Source organism: Cannabis sativa, chromosome 1 (genome assembly GCF_029168945.1).
Source record: "Cannabis sativa cultivar Pink pepper isolate KNU-18-1 chromosome 1, ASM2916894v1, whole genome shotgun sequence".
Taxonomy (NCBI): Eukaryota; Viridiplantae; Streptophyta; class Magnoliopsida; order Rosales; family Cannabaceae; genus Cannabis; species Cannabis sativa.
In genome coordinates, this window is record NC_083601.1 from 74581347 (window position 1) to 74605257 (window position 23911).

Consider the following 23911-nt stretch of genomic DNA (forward strand, 5'->3'; position numbering starts at 1 on the left):
GCCCATGTTCCATGAATACAGCAGCACTCTCATATAAATAAAGATTGCTACAATTAAACTCATTGACATCTGTTTAATTTCATATTAACCTATTTTACAGTATGCTTTTGTTGAGATTTCACTAAGTTCCATTTTTTTTTAATTTGGGTGTATGAGTAAAAAAGAAGGTGATGAAAAGAAATAGTTAGAGCACGAAGAGAGAGAGAGAAAGACAAAGAAGAAAGAGGAGGAGATAGAAAAAAATTATTTCTACCGCAGACTAAAAAAATAAATTTAATTATAAAAGCTTTATTTAATAACACATTTTCTAAAAGAAATGTGGTGATTGGTGACACGTTGGCTCGGGATAAAATTCTGGCCACCTAACTCGGGATGAATAGCATTTCTCTTACATTATATACTTGTTCAATCTTATTTAAACCCACCATCAACAATGTTCTTGCAGAAACTTCTTACTCTAATTCACCAAACTCTTAAAAAGCTCTTCTTATTCATCATCAGAAAAATGTCAACACCCACTTCAATTCCAGAGCTCAAATCACCCAATCCAGACCCAGAGCTCAAAACACCACCAAGTTCAGACCCACAGCCCAAGTCACTTGCTTCTGAGCCCCCACCCTTCGACCCCACTCGACCATCGGTGCCCGTGTCTTACCCGATCAAAACCCTTGAAGAGCTTGAGTCGAGATCTTACTTTGACTCATTTCACTACCCATTCAACAAAGCTTCGGTTCCATTTCCACGTGGAGCGACGTCATCGCCACCAGATAGGCCTCAGCTGCTTGTGTGCCATGATATGGCTGGTGGGTATGGAGACGATAAATGGGTTCAGGGAGGGACTAATGGCGAGGCTTATTCTATATGGCATTGGCATCTCATCGATGTTTTTGTTTACTTCTCTCATAATCTTGTTGCTCTTCCTCCTGTTTCATGGGTTAATACAGCTCATCAGCATGGCGTTAAGGTAAAATATAAAATATTATCAGACAATTTTTGTTTATTTATTTGGTAAAATCCATGATTGATTTAGCTTATTCGGTGTAGATGAAATGTTTGATAAATTTGCTTTGAAGGACTTCTTGGGATATATGTGAATGATGATATTGTAGCTGGTGTTTGTGAAATTCAAGATGTTTAATTGGTGAGAGAAAGAATGTGATCTAACTAAGAATTGTGCAATGATGAACGTACGTTTAACCCAAAATTTGGTTTTCACGGTTGACTTAAACTTCTTAAAGAGAAAGACTGGTTGACCCAGTCAAGCTAATAAAATTTGGACTAATGGGGTTGGCCCTGTGAATTTACCCTGTTTTTTGTTTTTTGTTTTTATTAAATTTCACAGAAAGATAGTGCAAATGTTATATTTTACTAGATATTGCAGGCTAGTCATAGTCATAGTACTAACGTCTAGCTTTGTCTAATAAAGTTACAAGAATGGTTGGTGGAGAACATAAATGATTAAATTAAGAAAAAAATCAGTGCCAGTACTCTTGCTTTTCTTTTTTTGAACCAAGTACTATTACTCTTGTTGTTACTAGTGGGCCAATGGCTTTTATGGCACCAGTTAACGAAGATTAATTTTTCCAAAAAGCGAAATCCCTTCATGGTTTCAGAACATGATCTTAGTAATCTAATTTAACTGAAACTAACGAAACGAAAATACTGTGAGTAAAGTACCATGGTTGAGTTGTTGAATACACATTTACACGATTCTTATCAATTGATTTTTTTTTTTGGTTCTCCCTATTTGCTTAGCTTCAAGTTTCAATATAAATTTGATCCTAGTGGATTACTACACATTTTGGATTGAGCTCATTTATGAATTCATTAATAGAAGAATTTCTAAGTAACATTTTTTTTTGTTTTTAATTCAAGGTACTGGCGACTTTCATTGTCGAATGGGATGCAGGGAGAGCTATTGCTGACAAGTTGCTTGAAACAGAAGAGTCATCTCAAATGTACGCTGAGAGGTTGACAGAGCTCGCTGTAGCTTTGGGCTTTGATGGATGGCTGGTAGATAAAAATTATTGTCACTAAAACTTGACATGTGGAAGTGCATCTTAAAATGCTTTTCTCACCTCCATTAACTGCTGTTTTGTTGCTTCTTTCGTTATTCTGTAGTAACAAAAACTAAAAAAGACCTTCAACTTAAAAAATTTCCTTGGTATTTGGTTTTGGCAATTCAATATATTGTCCTCCCATTCTTTGTATTTGACATTAGAATGTGTTATTTGCAGCTCAATATGGAAGTTAAATTGAACGTGAACCAAATTCCTAATTTGAAAACATTTATCAGCCATTTGACCCAGACTATGCATTCGAAAATTCCAGGCTCTTTAGTCATATGGTGAGAATAAGATTTATCATGTTAAATTTATGTTTTTTCCTTGAATCTTTTGCGCCAAGCAACACGCTTGTTTCTTTTGTTTCCAGTTAGTCTTTTGTGCTTTTCTTTCTTTGAGGATAAAGCATCTTCTACTTTCTGTATCTTTGATTTATAAAAAGGTTTAGAGTACCTACTAAAATTTGTCCGAATATACCATTGGCTATATAGGTATGACAGTGTCACAGTTGACGGCTCTGTTCTTTATCAAAATCAACTGACTGAAAAAAATAAGCCTTTCTTTGATATTTGTGATGGAATCTTTCTCAATTACTGGTGGCGGGTATGGTTCTCTCTAACTTGCTTACATTTTCTTGGAAGGTCTTTTCTACCTTTCTTGAACTTGTAGTTAATATTTCCAGTTCATTATGCTTGAACGTCTGTTCTTTCATTGATGATCTATGCAGGAACACTATCCTACTAGATCAGCTGCTGTTGCCGGGAATAGAAAGTACGATGTCTACTTCGGCATAGATGTGTTTGGAAGGAACACTTTTGGCGGTGGACATTGGAATGTATGAGTCTCATTACCTCTCTGGCATTGTCATATATGCAAAGTTTCATGTATTACAAAAAAGAACTCCGTTGCTGTCTGTCTCACATCCATAACTTCTGACAGATTTAAAGCATTAACTTTTAAAGTTGCAATTATATGAACCTTTTCGATGGAATAAAAATAATGTCCTATCTTGCATGCTTTGTATAAATATGAGGTTGTGGTACTGTTTGTTAAGTGCTTTCTCTACACTTTTTTTCAATCTATTTCTCTTTTATGTATAGTCGTAAACTAACAACTTATAAACATAACAGACAAGTTTCGCACTTGATGTGCTGAAAAAGGGTGATGTGTCAGCAGCTGTTTTTGCTCCTGGATGGGTCTATGAGACTAACCAACCACCAGATTTTCAGACTGCTCAAAATCAGTAATGTCCTGATTGCATCTTTTCCCAAATTCTTGTTTATAATTGTTTCCATTTTCTTAGTTTTATTTTTTGAATCTCTATTTCTGATTGTATGAACCTTTTACTTGCTTCTTTTTAATTTCTTTAAGAAGAATTCTGCGAAACTGAAATTTGCTTGCATCCAGATCCTTTCCTGCTATTAATGCTGTGTCCCTTTCACTTTTTTGTATTCAAATCAGGTTTATAAATTAATGTTGTATTTGTACGTAGACTTTATTTGCATACCATTACTGTGAAAATACATGATTTTAATTCTCAAGTTCTCTATAATTAATCATAATAATGTACCTTCTGCTCTAGGCTCAGATACTTAAGCATTGTAATGTTATCTATAAGAGTACTTCATTGTCATGCATTTGTGTTCTGCAGTTGGTGGAGCCTTGTGGAGAAATCGTGGGGAATAGCACAACGTTATCCTAGAGTCCTACCATTCTACTCTAATTTCGATCAGGTTGCAGCCAACTTTAAACAAAATGTCTTTTGAGTTCTTACATCAATTTGTATGAATAGGTTCACCTGGTCAGCAGAAGAAGAAATCTGATTCCAGTAAAAAAACTTGATATTTATTTTTCAGGGCCGGGGTCACCATTTCTCTGTCGATGGACTACAAGTTCTAGATTCTTCATGGAACAACCTTTCATGTCAAGGTTTTCAGGTCTGTCTGTTACAATATAACCTTATAGCCTTTTCTTCTACTGTGATATTTTCTAAACCTTGTCATGTAATTATTTCTAGACCTTATTTCAATATTTCAAGTCAAGGTTATGATGTGCTCAAATAGGCAAGGGTTTCAATGGTTGTTTTGGTAGATTTAGAATCATGGGATTACCTATTGGAAATAGTTCATTATGGTTTTTCATTTTGTTTGTTACTCAGTAAACGATGTAATAATATAACACAGGTACAAAATTAAGCAATTAAATGAATCCACACATTGAGTGAAATTGAAATCTGGACGGTCAATACTCTTATTATATGCGCTTCCTTTTCTCTGCACGATGTTAGAGTTTTGTTGTTCAATAAGCTTCAGTTTGCTTTCTAACTCATGCATTTGTTGCAGCCACTGCTTGAGTACAAGGACAGCTCTACCACAGATGGCATAAAAGTGCTTGTTGAGTAAGTTTGCTGATTCTTTTGAGATTTTGTGCTCATTACTGTATTTTTCAAAGGGGAAGTGTCAAAAATCAAGAGTATGTCGGTATTATTAATAGTATGCATGGATTTTCAGTTATTAGCTTTCTGTTACTCCAATTATTCCAGTCATGAAAAATCTAAAAAAGTGCATGAATACCTGTTTACAAACTATTTTTTATGAATTTCTTATCGTGATGGGTAACCACAGTATAGACTCCATTTTAAAAAGGCTAGTCCACTCACTCTAGTAAGGAAAAAGATTGCAGCTAGCCCTGAATTCCTGAACTTTTACGATTTATATTTCCTTGATTGTGTAACAAGCTTAATATACTAAACAAAAACTGTGAATTAGTCTGAAGGAAGGATCTTACAGAGGTGGAAGTAATATTACATTCAAAGGAAGTCTTAAAGGCAGTGGCGATTTCACAGCAAGACTCTTCCTGGGAGAGCTTCCTTTGGGGAACTCACCTCTTTACTTTACTTATTCTGTAAGCTTCTCATCTGTTGATTTGAACTTTGATTATTCAAGGAAATCACTATGCATAAGTTGTTCAAGTCCTGATATCAACACGATTTGAATAAACTGTTTATAAACCTGATATTACATTTCAAGCACAAATGCATAGCATTATCCAATCTGATAATATATTTTATGAATTCCATTTTTTTTTTCTGTACCGATCCAATTTTATCAATGCAGGTAAAATCTAAGGCAAATTCTCTGCTTGGCCTAAATCTCAATTTCTCTTCTGGGGCAGGAGAGAAAAAGTCTGTACTTCTTGCACCAGCAAAAGTAGATCATCTCTCAGGCAAATTTAGTACAGTGGTCACAACATGTCAACTAGAAAATCTTGGAGCTTCTTCAGAATGGACCATACAGGAGAGCAGCATCTCACTTAGTGGACACACATTAACAGAAATCTCTGCTTATTGCTACAGGTCTGACAATCAGATTGTGAAATTAGACGACGATAACACTTCAGATCAAAGTACAGCCTCAGCTGAGTACTATGCTGTGCTTGGCCACATAACAGTTAAAAGTTCAGCACAGAAATCAAATTTTCCACCCTCTTCTTCGTGGGTTGTCGAGGGTGAACACATCAAATGGACTCCATCCTCTGAGGATTCTATGACTGTGAGTGTAAAGATTATTTGGAAATTGAAAGATGGGAATAATTCTACATTCCCAAAATACAATATTTATGCAAAGAAAGCAGAATCAGCAAGTGAGTTCCTTGGAGTGGCGCGAGTTCAAGCGTTTTATGTTGGTGACTATGCAGTTCCCTCTGGTAGTTCTGGTGTCAAATTTTTCATTCAAGTGTGTGATGTTGATGGGAGCAGCCAGACACTAGATGATTCTCCTTCTCTCCTATTGGAACCAACCACCTAAAGATCACTCTCATTATTATGTGTTACTAGTTCTTTTATTAAATCTTCAATAAGCAGCATTATCTAAAATAACAATAAAAATGCTTTAATAATGACTTTAATAAAAAATATGATGGTTCACAAAACCCATCAATTTAAATTGTATCTTTCCCACCTTGTGAAAATAAAAAATTGTATCTTTCTTTCTTCATTATTGTGTTATTAGTATTACTAATTTCCCATCTTAAGGAGGTTGCTATGGTTGTTTTACTTTCGGACACATATAGAGAAGAGGCACATGGTGAAAACTTTGAGAGTTAAAAAATTAGTTGCAACATAACATTGTCAAGAGGTCACTTTATGTAATCGATTGGAAATTTTAGGGTGTTGTAATTTATTGTTCTAAATTTTGAACCTGCACTCAAAATGATCAAAGCACACATGCGCGGAACCATGGTAAAGGAATTTTAGTAAAAGTAATTAAATATCAAAACACACATACATGCACACCATCAATATCTTGTGAATCCACTATGAAACAAGAAAAGGATACACCCATTGACAGTGGTGGCGGACCTTAGAATTTTCGCCAGTGGGATGCAAAATTTAAATAAAAGGATTGTTTTTTTTTTTTTTTGAAAAGAATAAAAAGATTGTTAATTGCGATATTTTATTACATTTTTTTTTTTAATTTTATACATAGTAATAGTAGTGTTTGTTTATATTTATAACATCTTTAAATAATTGTCTTTAACAAGTTTTTTTGGAATTTTCTAAGGGTGTACTTACTACAGCGTACGACCATGAACTTTTACTAAAATTCTTCTTAACGAAACAAACGAAAGGGTGAACAATAGAATTTTTTTTATATTATAAACTATTTTTAGTAGTCGTATTTTTTGTTTATATACTTTTCGATCAAATCATAATTTAATTTATAACTTCCTTCCACTAAAGGAGGAATGACTTTCGGCAGAAACTTCTTAGTATAATTCACCAAAAACTAGAACATCTCTCTTCTTCTCCATCTTATTATTCTTCTTAAAAATGTTATCACTTGCTTCTGAACCCCCACCATTAATCAATCCCACACAACCATCGGTGCCCGTGTCTTACCCGATCAAAACCCTTGAAGAGCTTGAGTCGAGATCTTACTTTGACTCATTTCACTACCCATTCAACAAAGCTTCGGTTCCAGTAATTCAACATGGAACGACGTCGTCCGATAGGCCTCAGCTGCTTGTGTGCCATGATATGGCTGGTGGGTATGGAGACGATAAATGGGTCCAGGGGCAGGGAGGGACTAATGGCCGCAAGGCTTATTCTATATGGCATTGGCATCTCATCGATATTTTTGTCTACTTCTCCCATAATCTTGTTTCTCTTCCTCCTGTTTCATGGGTTAATACAGCTCACCAACATGGCGTTAAGGTAACATAATTATAAGTTTATTTAATTAATATCTATTAATTTCTTTTTGTTGTAATTAAATACAAATTTGTATATTACAATGGAATCCAATTATAAGTAGGTACTTGGGACTTTCATTGTTGAAGGGGATAGTGGTGAAGAGAGAGCTATTGTTGAGAAGTTGCTCGAAACAGAAGAATCATCTCAAATGTATGCTGACAGGTTGACAGAACTAGCTCTCAATTTGGGCTTTGATGGATGGCTGGTAATTATTGCTAATAATATTGCCACTTTATTAATTTACTTTCTTATCATTTTTTTTATTATTTTTTTTTAAAAAAATAATGATATTCATTAAAAACCAGCCTCAGCCAATAGAATGTTTTTCAAATCAATAGAAGCATTCAGCTTATTGAACATACAACCTAACATAAAACAAGACCTTCTAACAACACAGTGGATAGACTTAGCAGATTGATAAACAAAAAAATCTATAACATTCTTTAAAGTAGATAAAACTAAGCGACAATCCTCCTCCAACAAACCAAACTAAGACGGCATATGAACGAAGCTATTAATTGCCTGAATCATAACTAAATCATCTGGTTCAATGATCACATCTTCCCAACCTTTTATTTTTATCCAACTCAACGCCTCCTTCATTGTAATTGCTTCAGCTATTTCAGGGAGAACAACACCACTTCAAGGTGCTGAAATAGCTTCAATAAGACCTCCATTCTCATCTAAGAACACACACCCAAAACCAAACTTTTGTTGAGCTTCAAAAATTGTACCGTCAACATTAATTTTGACCTTAAAATTAACCAGTTTACTCAAATGGTTGCTGCTAAAGGACACACCAATAGCAAATAGGGATCCTGACGAGTGAAACTTAGCAACCCTGCATTGGCCAAGGACTGACTTTGCTCACTTAACCACTTCTAAAGCAGAACAAGTTTTTTTGCTGCCAAAATACCTCATTTTGAGTCTTCCAAATGCTTTAACTAACCATAGCAGCATCAATACATTTTATTATTTGTTGATATGCACTTATAACAAAATATGATATATATTTATATATGAAAAAATATATAAATAAATATATATTATCACCATAATTAATTATTCTTTTGTAGTTATTTTGTAACTTTTATTTAAATAAAATTATTAGATTAATTTGTTCAAATAAAAAAATTATCTGATTAATGAAAATATAAAAGAAGGAGAACATATGACTGTGTGATTGGACAAGAATATTGGTTGCAATGGAATATTCTTGTTTTATGCTTTGTTTTGAAAAATTAAATTACTTAATATATATATATATATAAATATATCTTTATATATTAAAAGTGCCTATTTAACGACATTTTTTGGTTTAACAGAATATACTTAAAAATAAAAGAATATTCTATTAAATTTAACGATTACGTTTGATCTCCCGTTAATAAATAAATCCAATAATTAAACTCAAAAAATTAAACAATCTTTTAAATATTAATAATCTCTTTTTAAATTAAAAAAATCATCTTACCCACATCTTTCTCTAACAAACTTATCTTGGAAGAATATTAATAATTTTTTTTTTTATTTATCTTTTAAAAAAGAAAAATATAGATAAAATGTCTAGAAAAGATAATATAGATGTGAGACTGAGTATTTACGTTATATATTTGTGCTTATTTTTAGTTTTATTTTTAATTTTACCACCAAGAGGAGAAGGTTGAAAAATATTAGAATATGAAAATATTATTGGTGCTTATTAGTAATTTGCAAAGAATGTGAAAGTCTATAAATATATAGTTGTGTAGCTATTATTAGATATGAAATGAGATAATAGAACTTTTTTCAATTAGAAGATTAATGTACATTTTACTATTAATAACATACATTATTGTAACACAAATATGTTTTAATTACTAAATATACTGACACATATTTTATTTTTATAAAACAAGTCATTCAAATAATTATACTATTTTAATTATTAATTAAAATAAAAAACTAAAATATTAAATAAAACTAACACTACGTGGCTTGACACGTAACAATCACCTAGTATATTTATAGGCAGTGACACAGACCTAGAATTTTTAGTTTGTGAGGGTTTATTTATCATAAAAAATATTTATACTTACATTATAACTACTATTACTAGATTTATTTATTTTTGTGGGGGCTTTTCTACTATTTTAGTTCATAATTATCAATTTAAAAAATTTACATTTAATTTTTTAAAAGACAATATTTTTGTTAGTGGGGCTATATATAGCCCCCACAATAATATAACTAGGTCCGTCACTGTTTATAGAAAATGTGATCTAGCATATTATTAGAGTATATTTTACAAGCTACATTACACTAAATTGGTGGAGAATCTTCACACAATTTCACTTCAATAGAACACCAAATTATATATCAACTAGGGAACTAAGCTGCGCTTCGCGTGGTGTTTCTAAACTTTTATAATCTTTATATATAAATATATATATTGTACTTATAATAAGTGATATAATCTAAAACATAATATTTTCATGCATGTTTATATTATTATTAATTACTATAAAAGAATTGATTGTAAATTTATTAATTTAATTATATAATTAGATTTTATTATATCATTAATTATAATTTATTATTTTATATAATTTTTTTGGTAAGCATATCAAATATTGAATAAAAAATATGGAAAAAATAATAATAGGTTGCTAACTCATATTTTTTGGCTTATAAATATATAGATATATTATATAAATATATAAATTTAATTTGATGACATAAAATAATAACAAAAAATTAAATTATAATTAACTGAGCAAGATCAAGTTATCAATCACTCATATATTTTTGGACGATTGAGAAGAATGTAAGAATACTTTGTTTATAGTATAGAAGTATACTAATAATGTAGTTCTTAATACATGTGGAATTTTACAAATAATAATAATAATAACAAATATATAAGATAAACTAAATTTATTAAAATTCTTTTAAAATAAATTAAAATATTGAAGGATGTTCCCTCATTTTCTTTAGTACTTTCCTTTATATAAATATATAGAAATTAGATATTGATTTACAAAAATACTTAGACCGATAGATTTTATAATAATGTGTGAGATTTGGACTAAAGTAAAAATAGTGCAACTTGTAATTTTTATAAGATTTTGTTATTAAAAAATAATTACTATGAAAAGTAATTATATTTTAAAAATTATAAAATAAATTATTAAAAATTTAAATTGTTTTATATAGGTAATAATTTCATACATATTTAACTAAGATTAGTAGTACAAAATAAAAATAAAAATCTAAAAAAATATGTATTTTTTATTAATAATTATAGGTTTTAATTATTTTACATACGTAATAATACTATATATCTTCAACAAAAATTAATAATTTAAAATAAAAATTTTAAAAAATATATTTTTAATTTGTTAAAATATTTTAAGAATTTTTTTTTTAAATTTTAAATATTTGACAAAGACTAAAAAAAATATAAAAATATATGTAAATAAATAATATCAATCACCCACATATTTTGATCACTAATTGGGGAAGATTATATTTATCAATCACCCACATATAAAATAAATAATACTAATTTTGAATAAACAATAGTAAGATATATATTCTATAAGTTTAACATTCACAATAGTATCATATCACTAAAAGTATATATGAAAAATATATAGTTAAGGAGTCTTATTATTCTTAGTTTTTTTATTTTTTTTGAAAAGAGAAGCCTTATTATTCTAATGTGATCCCCGCCTAAAGTGCAGTGAGTTGAATACTGTCATTCAAGTTTATGACCTTTGCAGTGGCTGTGCTAAAGTGACTCAAGTAAGCCTTGAGTGACTCGCCTGGTTGTTGCTTTATGTTGGTTAATGATGATACTTCAGGTCATCTGTCTCTAGCGGCTTGAAATTGCTTTTTAAAGTTATCAGACAAATGTTTCCATGATGTTATAGAATGATGAGTATATTTGTCGAACCAACTGCTCGGAGCTCTTGTTAAAGAAGTTGGGAATAAAATGCAACATAGATTATTCGTGACATTGTTAGCTTGCATTATAGTATTAAAGTTTTTCAAGTGAGTGACTGGGTCCATAGTCCCATCATACTGCGAAACATGTGGGTTTTTGAATGCCTGAGGAAACTCAGAATTTAAGATATCAAGATGAAACGGCTCAGCTTCTTCATCCGAATCGTAACCAGGCAATTTTCCATGTTCTCCATCCTGACACTTTCTGAACTTATCCTCTAGTTCAATTATTCGCAATTGGATGGGATCTCCTTGTTGTTGATTTGCATTTTGATTGAGTTGATGGCGCAAATCAGGTGCATTTTGATTCAAACGCTCGTGAAGATCTGACTATCTTTGATTTAAGCATTCTCGAAGGTCAGGCTGCCTTCGCTCATAATTACTCATAGATCTTGTCTCCGAGTAACTTTCGGATTGATAACTTCGTGAATTGCTGATACTTTCTTGGTCAGCATAACGTCGAGGTTTACTTCCTTCTCGCATTTGCCTACCCGATCGACTATGTCCTCGAGACCTTGAATGTCCCAGACTTGAACTTGCTTCATCTTGTATCAGCCTTCTCCTTCAAAAGAGGTTAGATACACGTCCTCTATTCAAGTATGTGTGTACATCCTCTCTCTCTGATCGAGAAGGACGTTGAGGGTGACTTGGAGGTAGCCCACCTGACCTTGGTTGATTTCGAGGGTTTCTTTCATTACCATGAGGGATTTCTTGGTTCCCTGGTCGAGGCTGTCTCGTATCCTCATTCTTGCGAGATACTTCTGGTACATCATTTTGCTCATTCCCTTGGTTTATAAATCCTTGGGAAACTTGAGGAACATCTCGCCGTTGCTCTTGATTATCTGTTTGATTATCTATTGGAAGATCCCTTGTACCCTCAGGTTGTTCTTCCTAGGCGTTTTGGGGATTTCCCTAGTTTGTTTCTTATCTCTTGGTTCTCGACCCTCAAGGTCAACCTCGTGGTCTTCTTACCGAAGGATCAGGTTGATTCTAAGGATTTATTCCTTGTACCCAGGCCGCCACATCCTCTCTTTCAAACTCAGTATTTCATTGGTTAGATTCGGCTAAGCATTCTTGAAGTTTCCTATTTTCTAATTCCATCAATGATATATATCTAGTTGGGTCGTAAGCATCCTCGCTTTTAGGCACGTATCTAGCAGAATTATTGACATCTTCAGTCCTTCTTTCTGAATTTCGATCACCACCACTATCGTTCTTCCTTGCACGTGATGTTTCAATGGTATGGGGTCTTTGAGATCCCATTGGCTCTTTTCCAGGGCGACATGTTGTTTCTTCAGGGCAATTTTCATCATTTTGATTGTTATCAGCCATTGAATATGGACAAATTTCTGTTTGTAAGGAGGGATTTTTCTGAGTTTTATCACTAAGGCTCTCAATAAAAGCACCAAATTGTTATGCAAATTTTTGTTAACCAAAAATAAATAGCCTTTTAGTAATAAATTATCAACAGAAATTAATAAGTTATAAATGATAGTATAATTCCACATATTTTTACGTAGTTTTGTAGTGAAAATCTACCTACTCTATGAGTCCTTATTATTAGGGATATTTTAAAGTACAGAATACAATATCTGATTTTGAATAATAGTCTTTTCTCCCTGGCACTCAAGACTGGGATGAGACTTTGATTAACCGTTGTTTTACTCAAGAAGTAGCTCGGGCCATTCTACAAATCAAGCCTATTGTAAACCAAGATGACATTCTCTTTTGGAGGGGCAGCAGGAATGGAACTTTTTCTGTGAAAAGTGCGTTGTGGAAGGCTCAGAGTGATAGATTTCATCCTAAAAAAGATGTTTGGAAACTGCTATGGAAGTTGAAGCTGCATCCTAGACAATCACTACTCATATGGAAAGCACTGACTAGCAGTCTTCCTACAAAAAATCGGCTGGGATTTTTGCATAGCAGGGATAATTTGTGCTGCTTCTGTGGTGTAGAGCCTGAGACTGAGTGCCATGTTTTCCGAGATTGTCACTTCACACCGAATTTGTGGTTCCTTAGTCCTTGGGGTATCAGAACGGATCGTTTAGTCTCGCTATCATTTGAGGAGTTCTTCATCTGGTTATGCAATTGCAATGATGATAAACTCATCATTTTCGGGGCTTGTCTGTTTGAGACGGTTTGGAATAGCAGAAATGGAGTGGTATTCAGAGCTGTATCCCCGAGGGTGGATCTCATCCTTAGGTCCATCCTGATTCGTGCTGAAGAGTTTTATAACTCAGAGGATGTGGATGAGAGTCTCCGAGATCATGAGGCTGCTGATGTTCTCAAGGATTGTGATCGGTGGGATATTAAGTTGGCTGTTGATGCTTCTATCCTTGACAACTCGGCTGGATTGGGAGTTGTTCAGATGGATGTGCTTAGGGATGAGGCCATCACAGTAATGCAAGCTCTATCGGTGTCGGGGGTGCTGGAGGCTGAGTTACTAGCAATCCGCGAGGCCCTGCGGCTAGCACTGGAAGAAAACTGCTGCTCTGTGCAAATTTCTTCTGACTCAGCTCAAGCTGTCCAAGCTCTGCAGGTGAGGGAAATTCCGTTTGCTTGGGGTTCCTATCCCATCTTTGTTGATTGTTTAAGTTTAATATCTCTTTTTGCGTTCTGTTCTGTTGTTTTTATTCCTTGTGCGGATAATTCTTTGGCGGACTCTGTGGCTAGATATGCCAGAATTAATCGTTTGAACTCGAGATATGTTTTCAGGGAGGTTGCCCCTTTTGTGGCAATCAGTTAGTGTGTGTTTTTTTGTGTTGAATAAAGTTCTTACTTACCAAAAAAAATATACAACTCTAGTATTGTCTAACACCTTAATAATGTCTCTTAATATCAAATTCATTAGTGACAGATTTTGTGAATGAAAACTTACAGTGTAAACAAAAATGATTGCTATACAATATGAGGAGACTAAGTTTGTCAAGGTTTACAAGTATTCTTGCCAATACCTGTGCACTTTGACGAACCCCTTCACCTCAAACAGTCTAACAATATTAAATTACTAATCCATGAATACATAAACACTACTAGGTCTTTGAATAAAAGTGTAGCAAATTATACATTCATCATTATCTTCACAATGACTCCACCATAATAAGCGTGGAGGTGGAACAAGGTGGTAACCACCACCTTGGCTGGTTTGTGTTAGAATATATTAACTGTAAAAATTAGGAATAATTGTAGTTATTTAGTTTCCTATTTTGTCTCTCTAGTTTTCTATATAAATATATTTTATTCTATTGATTAATATACACAATTGATTACCATTTTCTACATGATATCAGAGCAATTTGATTAGGGTTGAGAATTCAAAATTTCAGTTGATTCCAAAATTAGGGTTTATGTTTGAAGTTTGGTTCTTTCTTTATTTTAGGATTTCTTTTTCAATAACCCTATTTGGAGTGTGTTTTAGTTCTCACCACCTACACAGGAGGGCTGCCTAGCTGTTCATTGTGAAAACCCAAAAGTCCAACCACCAGAAACATCGCATGTGAGGCTCACATGCCACCCCTAGCCGCACTAATCTTACCCATGCAGTAGTGCGTAGGTCGAGTGGGACCATGAATCTGGCACCGATTCACTTATGCTCCTTATTTGACAATCTCTTATTCTTTTCTCTTTGTTATTCTTCTTTGTTTGTGGTTTGGTAATTCTCACTTAGTGTTTGGATGTTCTTTCGTTTTTAGTTTTTCCCTAGTCTTTTTTAATATTTGCTTTTGAGATTATGGCCGAGACAAAACCATATCCAAAACTAGTGGTTGTTTCTGATCTGGTTCCCATGATGTCTAATATCACGAACTATAAATTGATTGGTTCAAATTAATTAGAATGGAGTAAGACGATTTAACTTTATCTTAAAAGTATTGACAAAGGTAATCACTTGATTGATGGTCCTCCCCAAGAAAAAGATGATTCAAGAAAACTGGCTACAAGAGGATGCTTACTTGTTTCCTCAAATTCAAAATTCTATTGATAATGAGGTAATTAGTTTGGTCAATAATTGTAAATTGGTCAAAGAACTAATAGATTACTTAGAATTTTTGTATTATGAAAAAGACAATCTATGTCGCATGTATGATGTTTACAAAGCCTTTTATCATGATGAGAAACAAGATTATTCTCTTATGAACTACTTTATGGAATTTAAGAGAATATATGAAGAGCTTAATGTGATGTTGCCATTTAGTCCTGATGTGAAGGTTCAACAACACCAGCAAGAGAAGATGGTTATCATGAGCTTTCTAGCAGGTTTTTCATCTGAATTTGACTCTGCAAAGTCATAGGTTCTTCTTGGTATGATGTCTCCTTTTAACAAGATGCCTTTAGTTGTGATCTTTGAACGAAAACTACTCCATATTTTACTTTTAACAATACTTTGGTTAGTCATAATAATCGTGCACTATAGAAAAACTCTACTCCAAGTGGTTACAAAGGAGGCAATTCACAAGAATCTAATAATCAAACACCAAAATCTAGAAGCATTATGTGCAACTATTGTAACAAACCAGACCACACCAAGTCTTAGTGTAAAAAGGTACAGTTTAAAAATCAGTAAAAAACAATATGCTAACATTGCAAGCACTAGTGATGCATCTAAACCCCACGACCTAAGCACCTAAACTTCCTAGAATTGAGCGTACACTCAACCCTAGCCTGACACACCAAGCCGAGCACTCAATATAAGCCACCTAGAGTTGTACCCTTAAACACTACCTCATTATCGTTCAAGACTTCATGGAAGCTACTGGTGCATTAAGTTTAATAGTGAAAAACCGTGTTTTTGCAAATGTCAGTTGTATATAAGAAAATTTAAAAACTGTAAGCGTTTGCAGCAGCAGAAAGTAATTCTGCTACAGCAAAACTGAATAGGCAGAATATAAAATAATTTGCAGAAAAATAAATAACTTGACATAAGAGAATTGTACGTGGTATCAGTGTTCTCCCGAACACTCCTAGTCCACGGGGCCACGCCCAGAGAATGAAATCAATTAATAAAGTATCAAAATTACAAAGACAATTGACTTAAACAAGTTTAGACTCCCTCTAAAGTATTGCCGCAATCCTTTGTAATCCACTTTATGAATCTGACTTCTTGAAACACCTTCAAGCCCGAACTCCCTTCGTCTTTGAAGTGTGAGTGCTTACTTCCTCCCGAAGTAAGGCTTCAACAAGTCTTCTCCCGAAGACCAAGTGCTTACTTCCTCCCGAAGTAAGGCTTCAACAAGTCTTCTCCCGAAGACCAAGTGCTTACTTCCTCCCGAAGTAAGGCTTTATCAAGTCTTCTCCCGAAGACCAATCTCTTGTTCAGTCAAGTAGTTCTTCACAACCTCTAGGATAGAGTAAGAACAGAAATAGAACAACTAGAACCTAGATGAACAACTAGGCTCTCACAAAACAAAGAAAGACTCTCTTCTCTAAAAAGATAAATGTAGAAAATGAATAATGGAAGAGGTAATTCGAATGGTTGCTCTCTAGGCTCTATTTATAGATCATAGAAACCAAAGAGGCAACCACAAGTTCGAATTATCAGCTGTACAAAAACTTTCCAAAAGAAACATGATCTGCTACATCAGATTCGGATGCTGACGAAGCGGATACGCCGAAACGGAAACTTACTAAAATCGGGTCCGATCTTCTTTCAAAGCTTGATTCCTGCCAAACACAGATTAGATATTCTGATTGTATCAAGATACAATCGAAATCAATAAGGAAAAGGCAATAAACAAAGTTTCCCTAAAAAAGACAACTTTCCAAAAGAGAATTCCTTCTCTTTTGAGAAGTTTTCAACAAAGGAAAGTTCAGCTGAAAGTGCAACTTTCCAAACAAGGAAAATGGCAACTAATAATCGAATAAAAGAGGTAAGAATTCGAAAATGAATGCATAGCAATCTTACCATAAAAAGGAAAAATTATTTTGTCACCTAACTTGCCAAAAAAGGACTTTACAATCTCCCCCTTTGGCACTTTAGATGAACAAAATAATTTATATAAACTTGGAATCAAAACAAGAAAAAGGAAACCAATTTTGAAAATTCAAATGGTAACCGCCAGCCCATGAACCAAAAGAGGAAACCGCCCACTTCTCAACTCCTTTCCCCTTTTTTTTTTAAAAAAAAAATAAAAGGAAACTAGAAATGCCAACAAATTTTTCAAAAAATAAGTCAATCTTTCAAGAATAAAGGCACATTACCATATAAAGATTAATCTTTACTTGGAAAAATATCATAATAAATCAAAGAAAGAATGAATGTTGATACTTACCATTTATGCACAAGATTTTCTAAACCCATGAAGCAAGTCACACGCCTCCCTCCTTTTTTTTTTAAATAAAACCGAAAATAAAATATAATGTGTACAATAAATATATGTGATTTGAACCAAGCAAAAGAAATCAAATATCATTGACAATTGACAAAATAAATTACATGTTATGCTTTTACGGAAAATAACTAATTAGTATCTCATGAAATAATCATACTTAATTGATGATGAGGAAAAAGATATGCATGTTACTGAAAATTATGAACCAGGATTATCAATTTAATTTTAATAGAGGAGACTTACAGATTTGAACACACTTGTCAGACATAAGTGTGTGCAGTGAAAATAGGATCATTGTCCTTGGCAAGATTTTTCATTTTCGCCTTTTTCAATTTGATCCCGCAACTGGATGCTTTCACACCATACTGAAGGTAGCCCCTTTCTATGGTAGTGCATCCTCATCATAGTTGCTACTTACAATGTTCCAGCTTACTCATCAGATGGCTTTCACACCTCAGTATGGGTAGCTCTATTCCAGCAAGGGGCCTGACAAGACTGAAACAAAAATTGCTCAACTCTGTATAAGAACATTATTTAATCCTAGACACATATATAAAGAGTAACATGAACCTTTTAGCACAAAATCACAAACTATGATCAGACTGAGATCCTAACTAATTATAAACCAAAAGCATAAACATGATTTGTCAAAATACAATGATAGACGATTAAGAGCTAGAGATGAATCACATAATACTATTGTACAAGAATTATGAACAGATAAAATTAAACAATGCAAACTCCCAAAGATTTTCTGAGGGAGTCAAAGCGACTTGCATCTAGGGCCTTTGTAAAAATATCAGCTAATTGTTTTTCAGTATCAACATATTCTAATTGCAATGATTTATTTTCAACAAGTTCCCTGATAAAGTGGTGTCTTATGTCAATGTGCTTTGTTCTAGAATGTTGAACAGGATTTTTGGAAATATTTATGGCACTAGTATTGTCACAAAAAATAGTCAAAACACCCAATTCAAACCCATAATCAATCAACATTTGTTTCAACCACAATAGTTGAGTACAACAACTGCCTGCAGCGATGTACTCAACTTCGGCAGTGGATAAGGAGATGGAATTCTGTTTCTTGCTATGCCAAGATACTAGATTATTCCCAAGAAAGAAACACCCTCCACTTGTGCTCTTTCGATCATCAGTATTTCCTGCCCAATCTGCATCACTAAAACAAGCAAGATTTGAATTGGTATCTTTCGAGTACCAAATTCCATAATCAGGAGTGCTATTAACATATCTAATAATCCTTTTTACAGCTGATACATGAGATTCCATAGGATTACTTTGATATCTAGCACACACTCCCACCTGTATGTGAGATATCAGGACGACTAGCAGTTAAATACAAAAGACTTCCAATCATGCTACGATAGAGTGTAGTGTCTACCTTTACTCCATTCTCATCTTTTGTTAATTTCAGTGTGGTGCTCATAGGAGTACTTACCTGCTTAGCCGATTCAAGGCCAAATTTCTTGACAAGGTTCTTAGCATACTTGCTTTGAGATACAAATGTACCTCCTTCCATTTGTCTCACTTGAAGACCCAGAAAGAAATTAAGCTCACCAACCATGCTCATTTCAAATTCACTTTTCATTTGATCAACAAATACCTGCACTTCATGGTTAGATGTAGAACCAAAAACTATATCATCATCATAAATTTGAGCAATGATAAAATCAGATTTTATACGTTTGATGAAAAGAGTTTTATCCACACTACCTCTGTGATAGCCATGAGAAAGTAAAAATTGAGTCAATCTTTCATACCAAGCTCGAGGAGCTTGTTTCAGACCATACAAAGCTTTTTCAAGTTTGTATACATGGTCTGGAAATTGAGGATCTTCGAATCCTTTTGGTTGCTCAACATAAACTTCCTCATTCAAAATACCATTTAGGAAGGCAGATTTCACATCCATTTGAAACAATTTAATATTCAGAATACAAGCAATACACAAAAGTAAACGAATTGATTCTAATCTTGCAACAAAAGTTTCATCAAAATCAATACCTTCTACCTGTGTGTACCCTTGTGCCACCAAACGAGCCTTGTTTCTCACAATTGTACCGAACTCATCACTTTTATTTTTAAACAACCACTTTGTTCCAATAACATTTATACCTTTTGGTCTTCGGACCAAAATCCATACCTTGTTGCGAACAAATTGGTTGAGTTCCTCTTGCATTGCATTGAGCCATTCTTCAAAGGTCATGGCTTCCTTCATATTTTTCGGTTCATATTGAGAAACAAAGCAAAGAAAGCTGATTAAATTAATATACCTTCTGCGAGTTACCATGCTTTCTTCAGGATTTCCAAGGATGAGATCTTTTGGATGATTCAGTTTGACTCTAGTGCTTGGTTCTTTCTGAATAGAGTCAGTGATGATGTTTGGATGAGTCAAGATAGACGGTTCTGGTTCTCCAGTTTCAGTTGCGACGGCCAGATTCGTCATTTGCGGCATCGAAATGGGTTCTGCTGCATCAGGATCTGCTGTTACAACTTCTGGAGGAGTATCCATGAGACTATCTATCTTGGCTTCTGTGGAAAACTCTGAAAAATCTCTAAAATCATCAACAACCACATTAGCTGATTCCAAAACAGTTTGAGTTCTCATGTTATAAACACGATAAGCTCTACTGTGTAAGGAATATCCAATAAACACACCAACATCACTTTTAGCATCAAATTTACCAATATGCTCACGATCTCTATAGACATAGCACACACAACCAAAAACATGAAAATGACTTACATTGGGGCGCTTACCTTTCCAGATTTCATAAGATGTTTTTGAGGTACCTGGACGAATAAACACTCTGTTTATTATGTAGCAAGCTGTGTTCATAGCTTCAGCCCATAAGCGCTTTGTCAACTTCTTGCTATTTAACATCACTCTTGCCATTTCCTGCAAAGTTCGATTCTTCCTCTCAACAACTCCATTTTGTTGAGGAGTTTTGGGAGCTGAAAATTCATGAGTTATACCTGTAGACTTGCAAAAATCATCATACACAGAATTTTCAAACTCCTTACCATGATCACTTCGAATTCGAACAATTTTCCCAATATTACAACCTTTCTCAACTCTTAATCTCAGACAAAGAGTTTTAAAGGCATCAAAAGTATCAGATTTTTCTCTTAAGAAATCTACCCAAGTAAAACGAGAGAAATCATCAACACACACAAAGATATATCGTTTACCATTCAAACTTTCAACTTGGATTGGACCCATAAGATCCATGTGAAGCAATTCCAATACTTTTGAGGTATTGATATCAGACACAGGCTTGTGAGTGATTTTTAATTGCTTCCCAAGTTGACACGGTTCACACTTACCTTCACTTTCCTTACCAAGCTTGGGAAGACCTCGAACAATACCTGCATTTGACAATTTTTTCAGGTTTTTAAAATTAATATGCCCAAGCTTGGCATGCCACAGATCTGTGGTGTTGTTGATAGCTGAATGACAAGTAAACACAGGGGTTAGAGTGTAACAGTTATCATTGGATCGAAATCCTTGCAAGATACATTCATTGTCATCATTCAGAACATAACAATGATCACTATCAAAAGAAACAGTAAACCCTTGATCACAGATTTGACTGATGCTAAGTAAATTAGCCCTCAGTCCTTCAACTAACATCACATTTTTCAGTCTAGGTAACCCTTCAAAATTTAGAGTTCCCATACCAACAACTTTTCCAGATAGGCCATTACCAAAGGTGACTTCTCCACATTGCATAGGCCGAATGTTAGTCAAAAAATCCTTGTCACCTGTCATATGTCTAGAGCAACCACTGTCAAAATACCACATTTGTGATGCAGCAGTTTTATCAGAAAAACCAGCTAGACACTTCTTTTTCACCCATATTTGTTTCAAACCTTTATGTTTCTTTTGAGATTTTTTCAAATTATCAAAATAATTTGTTTTAAAGAGATTGTTCAATGTGAAACATTTAGGTCTGATATGACCTTTTCTACCACAAAAATGACAAATGGGAACAAATCTTTTTACCTGAGATCTTACCCTTTTCAAAAATCCTGGAGATTTTGCAGCATCAGAAGTTGTTCTTGATGCAACAGGCTGTGAAACTTTTACTGCAGAGTTTGTAGCCTCAAGGTGATTCGTTGGAACACTAGATTTTACAAACTTCGTGACTCCAGAACTTTCCATTCCATTAGAACCAAGGCTTGCGAACCCTCTCTGACCTGCATTCTGAGCTTTTTCAAAAATAGAAGATCCAGGATTAAGCATTTGAACATTTTTCTTAAACTTTTCAAGTTCCTTCTTTAATAGAGAGATTTTTTCATCTTTATCACAAAAACTTGTCTCATATTCTTTTATTTTCAAATTACACATTTCAATCTGATGAGACAATTTTTTATTCAATTTATTCAACTCTCTATTTTCAGAAGCAACCTGAATCCATTTTTCATACATGACTTTGTATGATTCAGCAAGAGATTCTTCACAGATTTCAGACTCATCTGAATCTGATTCCTCTTGTTTGGTGGTATTATTCAGACATACCAATCTAGCTTTCACCTGTGAATCACACAACACATTAGTCATAACAGAGGTTAGGGCAACATTTTCAGCAATATCTTCATCACTTTCGGTTTCATCATCACTCCAAGTGACATTGAAACTTTTCTTATTCTTTTTCAAAGTGTTTGCACACTCAGCTTGAATATGCCCAAAACCTTCACATTCCCTGCACTGAATTCCCTTTTTGTTAGAGACAGATGGTTTAATGAAAGTATTACCTTTTGAACCTTTTGAAATATTCTTTTTATTTCCCATCTTTTTCATATATTTCTGAAAATTCTTAGTTAATAAAGCAATCTCATCATCACATTCACTATCAGAATTTTCATTATCAGCAACTTTCAAAGCAATACTTTTACCTTTATCAGCAATGGATTTGGGTTTGTCCTTTTGTTTAATCTGTTGATTTAATTCAAAAGTACGTAAGGAACCCATCAATTCTTCCACTTTCATAGTGCTAAAATCTTTAGCTTTCTCCATTGCCAAAAGTTTAGTATCAAACCTTTCTGGAAGAACTCTAACAATTTTTCTCACAAGAACAGAATCATCAAGCTTTTCTCCAAGAGCAAAATATTCATTAGCAATGTCAGATAATCTTTCATAAAATTCAGTTAAAGTTTCATTATCAGACATTCTAAGCTCATCAAATTTAGTTTGAAGCATGATAAATCTAGATCTTTTCACATCAGAAGTTCCTTCAAACTGAGTTTGAAGAATCTCCCAAGCTTCCTTAGCAGAAACACAAGATGATATAAGTTTAATGTAACCCTCACCTACACCATTAAAGATAGCATGCAAGGCTTTGCTATTGTAGGCAGATAGTTTATCATCTTCAATAGACCATTCCAGTTCAGATTTTATAGTAGTATTACCTGAAGAATCTGTCTCAACTAGAGGAGACCAACCTGATAGAACCATTCTCCACGCCTTCTCATCTTGAGATTTGATGAAGGCCCTCATTCTAACTTTCCAATAAGGATAGTTAGAGTCATTAAGCAACGGTGGTCTAGAAATAGAACTTCCTTCTGCAAAAAATGACATTCTAACAAAAACGTTATAGGACCACACTAAGAGTTTAGTGTCCCGCTCTGATACCAATTGAAAAACCGTGTTTTTGCAAATGTCAGTTGTATATAAGAAAATATAAAAACTGTAAGCGTTTGCAGCAGCAGAAAGTAATTCTGCTACAGCAAAACTGAACAGGCAGAATATAAAATAATTTGCAGAAAAATAAATAACTTGACACAAGAGATTTGTACGTGGTATCAGCGTTCTCCCGAACACTCCTAGTCCACGGGGCCACGCCCAGAGAATGAAATCAATTAATAAAGTATCAAAATTACAAAGACAATTGACTTAAACAAGTTTAGACTCCCTCTAAAGTATTGCCGCAATCCTTTGTAATCCACTTTATGAATCTGACTTCTTGAAACACCTTCAAGCCCGAACTCCCTTCGTCTTTGAAGTGTGAGTGCTTACTTCCTCCCGAAGTAAGGCTTCAACAAGTCTTCTCCCGAAGACCAAGTGCTTACTTCCTCCCGAAGTAAGGCTTCAACAAGTCTTCTCCCGAAGACCAAGTGCTTACTTCCTCCCGAAGTAAGGCTTTATCAAGTCTTCTCCCGAAGACCAATCTCTTGTTCAGTCAAGTAGTTCTTCACAACCTCTAGGATCGAGTAAGAACAGAAATAGAACAACTAGAACCTAGATGAACAACTAGGCTCTCACA

At 34.0% G+C, this 23911-nt stretch overlaps 2 protein-coding genes across 2 annotated transcripts in view; both read left to right on the top strand.

Annotated features, from left to right (window-relative positions):
• Positions 1–314: 314 nt before the first annotated feature.
• Positions 315–6058, top strand: LOC115705818 (cytosolic endo-beta-N-acetylglucosaminidase 1). The gene is made up of 11 exons (XM_030633260.2): positions 315–964; positions 1876–2013; positions 2238–2347; positions 2555–2666; positions 2791–2898; positions 3194–3306; positions 3715–3796; positions 3920–4000; positions 4406–4461; positions 4832–4967; positions 5180–6058. Exons 1-11 carry the CDS (start codon positions 434–436, stop codon positions 5867–5869), a joined length of 2157 nt encoding a protein of 718 aa, XP_030489120.1. The 5' UTR covers positions 315–433; the 3' UTR covers positions 5870–6058.
• Positions 6059–6708: 650 nt separating this feature from the next.
• Positions 6709–23911, top strand: part of LOC115705819 (cytosolic endo-beta-N-acetylglucosaminidase 1) — a 42266-nt gene continuing 25063 nt past the window's right edge. Inside the window, exons 1-2 of the mRNA XM_061108782.1 lie at positions 6709–7278; positions 7379–7522. Of these exons, the coding sequence (XP_060964765.1) occupies positions 6895–7278; positions 7379–7522 (528 nt within the window). The 5' untranslated portion in view covers positions 6709–6894. The remainder of the gene's footprint in view (positions 7279–7378; positions 7523–23911) is intronic.

Excerpts from the sequence above, each read along its gene's own strand:
- LOC115705818 (XM_030633260.2), top strand. The coding sequence starts at position 434 with ATGTTCTTGCAGAAACTTCTTACTCTAATTCACCAAACTCTTAAAAAG. Across the intron at positions 965-1,875 it reads CTCATCAGCATGGCGTTAAG|GTACTGGCGACTTTCATTGT; the intron begins GTAAAATATAAA and ends TTTTAATTCAAG. Across the intron at positions 3,797-3,919 it reads TCTACTCTAATTTCGATCAG|GGCCGGGGTCACCATTTCTC; the intron begins GTTGCAGCCAAC and ends TTTATTTTTCAG.